At 45.2% G+C, this 8,128-nt stretch overlaps 1 protein-coding gene across 1 annotated transcript in view; it reads left to right on the top strand.

Moving 5' to 3' along the window:
* The window catches only part of MTURN (maturin, neural progenitor differentiation regulator homolog), a 15,952-nt gene extending 10,571 nt beyond the window's left edge, over positions 1-5,381 (top strand). Inside the window, exon 3 of the mRNA XM_057372707.1 lies at positions 1,865-5,381. Coding sequence (XP_057228690.1) covers positions 1,865-1,975 — 111 coding nt within the window. The 3' untranslated portion in view covers positions 1,976-5,381. The remainder of the gene's footprint in view (positions 1-1,864) is intronic.
* Positions 5,382-8,128: the final 2,747 nt, after the last annotated feature.

Raw genomic sequence — 8,128 nt, 5'->3', positions numbered from 1 at the left:
CCTTAAGGTCTGCAGCATCACTCTGATTTACGCTGCTCCAGGGAAGCAGGAGCTGGGTTTCCTGGTGTCTGAGAAAGACGGGATGTGTGGAAAGCAGGATKTACTCCCCATCCTTTGGGACTGTGTGTGTCTTTGTAGTTCTTGTGGTGCATGTTGTGTTTTCCATGCTAATTTTGCGTGGGAAAGGCTTAGAGTGTCCCATAAAATGAAGCTTCATGTGACTCATTTCCTTGCAAATCAAAGAGGAATTATGACCAGAGGTGGGAAATTGTAGTCAAAACCCTTTTCTGCCAGGTGATACAAACAGGAGTACAACATTCACATTTAATTTGAATATACCAGGTTAGTTTAGCAAAAATAATACTGGTGTATAGGAAAGTCTAGAAAGAGTCCTTTCTTTTACCTTTTGAAAACTGAGTAATTTAATTTTAGCTTTAACATGAAATAAAACCCCCACATCCTGAAAATGAACTGAGCAGTTCATGTTCAGTTAAGCATTTGATTTGCAAAATATGTATKCATAGGAACAATTACTTTATTCTGTTCGGAAAGCAAGAACATTTTCCATTTGGGGTCTCTCTGTAACTATTTTTAAAATGTGGAGGAGGGGATTTAGTCAGCAAATGYGCTTTCCATTTCCCTGCCAAAGAAAACTTGCAACTAAAAATCTGATTTTCTCCCAGTGATGGTGAGGAATGCAAGCTTCATTGCACCCAGAAGCTAATTCTGTGCATTGTATTTATGTCCACTGAAAAATTTTGAATGTGGGTCACAGACTGAGTTAGTTTAGGTCCCTGAAAATCTGCCTCATCGCAGCCTTCTCATTTCCATGCTCTCACCTAAAGAGTGTCACCCTCCTGATGATTTTTCTGGGCTTTGCCTCTTTCAAGAGCTAACAGCTGCATCACTCTCCAAAGAGGGTGTTACATGCATCTGTGCTTCTCTTCCAGCTTTGGCAAGCTAAATACATGGTATTCCCAGTAATGCCTGGCCTATGACTTTGCTTTGTAGCTATTAATAGCTGTTAGTGGAGGATTCTAATATGAGATTTCCACAACAGGTGCATTATTTTGACTATTATTTGATTTATCCGTCTTCCTGACATCTGTTGGCTTGGCAACCTTTTRGCAGAGAGGGAAGAAGTTCAAACACAGTTGCTTACTCCTTTTCCTGTAGTGAAGAAGTGATGTTGCAGAGATGAGAGCCATCAGGTGGAGACATCCAAGTGTTGTCCAAGGAAGATGGGCTGGCAGTTCCTTGCAAGCCCAAATCTAATTTGCAGAAGTTTAAAGGGTCGATTTTTGTGTGGAATACCCAGTATTTCTTACTGTAAGGGCTTCACCCAGCATGCAAGGCTTTGTCTGGTGTGATGGAGTAAAGCGTTCAAGAGAACCACTTGACATGGTGGATTCCTTAGGTTTTTAGGGACTCCTTGCCTACTGCAAATGAGCCAGTCCTGCATGAGGATGCTCTCATTGGAATTTATAGGGCTGACAAAAAACAATCTTAAACCAACATAAAAACTGCTATTATCATGGTTCTTTCTGAAGTTAAACCGCCGCCAAGTCTAAACACTCAGCTATTCATAATGCGACCTCAGGGAAGAATGTGAAGCTTTTTGCAAGTGCTTTGTTTCAGTTTTATTTGTCTTCCGGTCTCTGAGCACTTAATTTGGTGTGAGGATGCATTTTCAAATCTTTCTTTATCCCAGGAGGGAGAGAAAGAGAGTCAAGATCATTATGCAATACTGTTACTCCACAGTTTGAGGTTTTTAAGAAGCACTCGTAGGATTTGTGTGAAGATTTGCAGCAAAGCTGCATGAGTGGGTAATTCACTGTTACACAGTATTTTCTCTTCTTTGTAGTTACTTGGGCTTCCAGATGTTGATGATGATGCATTTGAAGAATATAACGCAGATGTGGAAGAAGAGGAACCAGAAGCCGATCATCAACAGATGGGTGTCAGTCAGCAGTGATTTTTTGGAAGCTATAAAAAAATTCGGAAGCCTTTGGTATCAGGTGGGGTCAGGTGGTCCCATGTTGGCCTGTTCGAATTAGCACATCTCAAGGGGATATCTGGCTGCCAAGAAAAAAGTTTTACAAAACATGGTTTTTAAAATAATAATAATAATTTGTGATGAGCTTTGCTAAGAAGTGACCTGAATTTTGCTCCTGCTTCAGTGGGTTTTCTATGGAGTTGTCTTGGTAGCATTCTGCCATTATCAGTCTAGAAGTAGTTTTGTCGCTGACTTGTCTCTTCGATTTGTGTTCAAGAGTAGTGTTTGCTGACATGAATGTAGAGTACCGAGAATGTAGGAGGCGTGTGGGGAGAGTGCTGAGGCCTCGCCTGTGACCTTTCCGAGGAAACCAGCGCAGAGAGCAAACACCACCTGCGCTTTTCTTTTTAGTTCAACAGCTATAGGTTTGTGACAAAGTACCAAATGTGGAGAGACTTTTCCTGAAAAACAGTCATTTCATAGTGGTTGGTGCTGCAGAAGTGTATATGAAGGCTTAACAAAAATGGTGGGAAGTAGGAGATCCAGGGGGTGTCAGACATATTGATGTTGTTTCACAGACACCTGAGTTTACAAATGCTGAATTAATAACTGGCAGTAACTGGTACCAGCACCACACAGARTAACCAACCCTGGTACTCCAACACAGTGTGATCCAAAGGCAAGTGCTGCTTTCTTACAAATCAGGTGAAAAATAGCCATCGCCTTTCCCACTTCTGCATGACGACTGACTTCAGGCTTCGCTGGTTTTGATACACTGCCAAAATATTACTCAAACCTTGTGGCATCATGCACTAGAATCATAGAATTGTAGATTATGCTGAGTTGGAAGGGACTCATCGGGATCATTGAGTCCAACTCCTGGCACTGCACAGGACACTCCAAGAATCACACCGTGTACCTGAGAGCACTGTCCAAATGCTTCTTGAACTCTGTCAGGCTTGTGCTGTGACCGCTACCCTGGAGAGTCTATTAACAGTGCCCAACCGTGTTCTGGGTGAGGAACCTTTTCCTAATATCCAACCTAAACCTTCTCTGACCCAGCTTCAGGCCGTTCCCTTGGGTCCTGCCACTGGCAATGAGAGTAAAGAGATCTGTACCTGCCCTTCCTTTTCCCCTCCTGAGGRTGCTGAAGACCACAATGAGGTCTCCCCTCAGTGTCTTCCAGGCTGTACAGCTACTCGTCACCAGGCTTCCCCTCCAGACCCTTCACCATTCTTGTTGCCCTCCTCTGGACACTGTCTCATAATGTCTTTACATTGCGGTGCCCAAAACTGCCCCCAGCACTCGAGGTGAGGCTGCCCCAGTGCAGAGCAGAGTGGGACAATCCCCTCCCTTGCCTGGCTGGCGAYGCTGTGCCTGATGCTCCCCAGGACATGGTTGACCCTTCTGGCTCTCAGGGCACTGCTGGCTCATTCAGCTTCTCACTGATCAGGACTCCCAGCTCCCTTTCCACAGTGCTGCTCTCCAGCCTCGTGTTCCCTGGTCTGTACACACAACCAGGGTTGCCCTGTCCCAGGTGCAGAATCCAGCACTTGCCCCTATTAAAATTCATACAGTTGGTAATTGTCTGATTTATTGAGGTCTCTCTGCAGGGCCTCAACTCTCTGCTCCCGAGAGACTTGACAGCTCCTCCCTATTTAGTGTTGTCAGTAAACTTAGTATTTCTTTGAGTYCTGGACCCTGGTTGCTAATGAGATGTTGAAGAGCATGGGAGCAAGGATGGAGCCCTGTGGARCCCCACTGGTGACAAGTCGCCAGTCTGATGTCACCCCATTCACTATAACCCTTTGTGCCCGACCCATGAGCCAGTTGCTCACCCATTACATGGTGTGTTTATCCAGTTGTGTGCAGAAGGATACTCTCGATACAGTATCAAAAGCTTTATTGAAATCCAAATATATTACATCAACTTTCTTCCCTTGGTCAACTAGGTGGCTTACCTTGTCATAAAAGGAAATCAAGTTCAACAGGCAGGATTCCCTTCATGAAGCCATGCAGCTGTGAGCTGTGACTGCATTGTCCTCCAGATGTTTTTATATACCTCCCAGAATAATATTTTCTGTGATTTTACCGGTCACTGAACTGACAGTCTGACAGCCTGTAGTTCCAGGATCTTCCGTGAGTGTAACTTAAGTGCAACTTGAGTGTAACTTAACAATGAAGCCATAAGGGTATCAACCAGCACCTGGCTCTTAAAATTGTGCTGGACCTCTTCCTCTTCCTGGGCCTTTGAGCTAGTCTGGGCATTTTATTGGAGGGGAGCTAAAATACTGCTTCAGCTGATACAAAATCTAATGAGGTTTTACTTATCAGGGGGCTTGCTCCCCGGGGGTTTGGCGAGGGTCTTGCTATAAAGGAGATGAAGACCCCTCGTATTTTATGTCTGTTTTGCATAGTTCGAAATTACTTGAATGAGTGCCAGACTGCGAAGATGCAGGGTCTCCTGGTTTACTTGCCTTTTGTACCGAAAATGTAAGAAGCAAAAGTAATTCTGTTGTAATGCAGCTGTTTTCCACAATCAAGAAAAGTGTTTCTAAATTTACTCCTTTTTYCCAATTTTTTAAAAAATTGTGAAATGAAGGTCACACGCTTCAAAAGCCCTTTTATACAGARTTAGCTTTATAAAAACAAAGAGTGAGCGAAGAGAAAATGCTTGGACAACTCCTATRAAACAACTCGCCTCATTTTGAAAACCCTGTTGTTAACGATGTCTCCTTTTCAATAGATTTTTTTAAGACTCTTTTTCCAGGGTTACTAAAGAGACCAAGTGTTCTTGATGGTTTACATTTGTGATGGTGGCTTGAGAGATGCGCAGCGTATGATTTTTTCAGTCGAAGGCAGAGGTCTTCCATAACTGGGACAATGTGTGTTACCTGAGTCTGCACAGAAGTGTCTGCAACATTGTAAAAGTTAGAGTTTAAGAGTATTTAAGAAAAAAGTGGAAGAAAAACAGAGCTTAATGCAACTTTGTACATTCTTTCAGCATGCAGGCATAAACATGGTAGTCGCAGCACCTTTCCTATGGACTAGTGATGTGAGAACCGTGGCCATTTGTTGTATAACACTGTACAGCAACAATAGGCTTTTTGCTTACTGAAATAAAGTGTAAGACCAGTGGTTTCCATCCCTGCTTTAAGTCCCTAAATTTTTCTTTCCTCTCCAGCTGGGACAGATGCTCTAACCTTAAACAGAGCCTTCCTTTGGGAGAAGCTTTCTCTTCGTAGCATCCCGTCCTTGGGTCGCGTCTCATGGGGCTGACTTTCCTCTGCTCCAGTGTAAAGTGAGCAGTTTGCAGGAGCACAAGCTGGAGGCAAAGTCCTGCTGTTGAGGTTTGCTGMSCACTTGGCACCCGTKTGTTTGAGGGGCAGGTGCTGGCAGYGCCCYGCAGGTGCAGGTGCCCCACACRGCCYCKGGCATGGCTGCWCCGTGAGCTGRGCCRTGGGCCCGGCCCGACGGCGACACAGCCCTGTGCCTTTTGCAGACGGGCATTCTTCCAGCTGGATCAGTCCCTCCATCTGGCTCGGTGTGTGCCTGAGCAGTGTGCTGGCACAGCAGAGGGGAGGGTGCAGGGTGGCCGTGGGCTGGAGCTGCTGCTGAAGGCGCCTTGCACTGTGTCAGGGCCCATGGCGGAGGCGCGCACYGGCCTGGACGCTGTGAGGGATTGGCTCCACAAGGATCGGGGGAACCGGGCTCTGGGTGGCAGTGGGATAGGCAGGAATTCATGAAATGGSCAAAGGCTGTAAGATCCCATGACTGCAATTGCATACAGGAGGTTGTAATGTGCACTGCACTCTGTTCCTTTCCCTGCATATTGGATGAATTGTTAATGAGTGGTTGAGCATTAATACAGTTGCAAGCAAACAACACTGTAAATTATGTAGACATGTTACTATTTTCTGTATTCACTAACTCACTTTTTCTTTGGAATGCCATATGCCATTTGAGTGACTTCCTCACAGACTGCAATTGCTGGACAGCCAAGGGCCCTTCTGCAGCACTCTTCCCTGCAAATCTTCCACGAGCCAGTGAGATTTTGTTCAGACAGGACCTGCAGGACCAGCGGATGTTGAGGCTTGGTCCTGCAGAAAGCTGAGTGCTCTCATCTCCTCCYACTTTGCTAGGAACCGAATGTGTTGAGCGCTGCTGCTGAACTGAAGCGTGACCGGGCAGCACTGAGAATAAACTGGAGTTTTATACATAGAAAAATTAATTTACATGTAATAAATGTGAATAAGCATTGATATAGAATGTATTTTATCAAAAAAAATATTGATTCCTTACTTTGACCAAATACATTTCTGTATTACTGTGTTACTTTTCCTTACTTGCCAAATGATGCAAGAGATGTGGAACTGGTTTGGTTGTACTTGGAAGTGTTTTTTATTTATATTTCATTTGTATTTTATTTTTTTCTCCCTCCTGCCACATACTGCAGTTAGTAGCCATTCAATGATTAATCAGGGATAGCATGGCCCAGTGTCTCAGCTGCCAGACTGAGATACAAGATTTGCCAACACATGCATAAATGCTTGCAAACCTGGGTGCTCAGTGATATGTGAGTTCACAGCTCTGCCATTGCTTGCAAACCTGGGTGCTCAGTGATATGTGAGTTCACAGCTCTGCCATTGCCTTGCCTGAGTTTTAGGTGGGTCTCAGTCACTGGGAACTCAGGGCAGGCCTCCAATTATGCGTCCAGACCTCTGGAATATTTAGCAGGAATTGGATAACTCCTTTGAAAGTCCCACCTTTGGCCTTTTGTAAAAGGGACTGTTAGTATTATTTATCCAGCAGTGTATATAGTGCTTCAGGTCTGTGGGTGAACAGAGATAACACTTYATCATTGTCTATCCTCAGAGCAAACTGGTAATGAAAGGACACAGAAGGGTCTGCCCTTTCCCTCTGCCTTTCCCGTAGGCATTATCATGCTCTAATGAAATCAAACACACCAAAGCAGAGCCTCTTGCAGAGCTGGTGCTTCTGAATATGAGTTGCATGAATGCAGAGAGCAGAGTGCTGCTTGGGTGATGAGAAATACATGGGATGCCAGAGGGAAATGCTGATTTCAGAAATGTGACAACTGCAGGGGCAAGAGTGAGCAAAGCCCCTTCAGAGAGAGAAATGCTGGGATTTCTGAGAGTCCAAACCATCCTGCATACTGAACCATGCAGTTTATAAAAAAGCTTCTCTGGACATTACTGGGGCCTTGAGCTCAGTTGTGTTTTCTTGTTAGTGTCCTGCCTGATTAATGCATTGAGATAGTTGAGGGAGGAATGGATAGAGAAAGCAAACTGAAAARCCTGTTCCTCTTCTCCAAATGATATTGTGTGAGTGGGTAGGAGCAGCCGTCAGGGTGCAGGAAGCTCCTTTTTTAGGTGCATGGTGACATCTCTTAAAAGGACTTGCTGATGAGAGAAAAAGTTGTGAGACTGCTACCTTGCAGAAACAGGGGGAATAGCTCACCACTGAGCACAATGACCTGAACCCCTACCAGATTTCAGCTCTGCCTCCTGCCCTGCTCTGGGCTCTTTTCCAGGCAKTTTCCCCCACCGTGCATAGTGCTGTGCCTTTGAAAGTCACATGCCTGTAAGAATGCCACTTTTCTGGAAATAGCCAGAGTTAGTTTTCCTGCCTCAGTGACATGCATGCCAGCTGCTGCATCTTGTCATTATGTCCCACCTAAGGTTGCTGTGTGAGATGGTGGCTGGGGGCAGTGGGGTAGAGTTTCTGCTGCAACACTGCTTAGTAGGTCCCTATCTTTTCCCCCTCTGCAAGTTGGAACATGAGACTGTGACAGTAAAAACAATTGCAATAACATTGTGGATATCATTTTGGAAAGCTGCCATTCAGGACACATCCCTAGCCTCTTTCAGCATGTTTCCTGATCTTTCTCTGGGATCCAGGGCTGATGTCTGTGGCTGTTTTATTCAACGTTAGCTTTAGCAGTGGCAGGAGGCACAGCTGCATCCTTACCCTGTGTCCATACTTCCCTCCTGTCCATCCTTACCGTTCTGTTCTTCTCAGAGGCTCTCATTCCCCAAAGAAGGGAAGCATAGGAAGGAGAGAAACACCTCTTCCCTCCCACAGCTTGCAGCCAGGCACATCAGTGAAGCT

The sequence above is a fragment of the Malurus melanocephalus genome, unplaced genomic scaffold (genome assembly GCF_030028575.1).
Source record: "Malurus melanocephalus ecotype Western Australia unplaced genomic scaffold, MMel_1.1 scaffold_177, whole genome shotgun sequence".
Classification (NCBI taxonomy): Eukaryota; Metazoa; Chordata; class Aves; order Passeriformes; family Maluridae; genus Malurus; species Malurus melanocephalus.
This window is presented reverse-complemented; position numbering and strand designations above follow the sequence as displayed.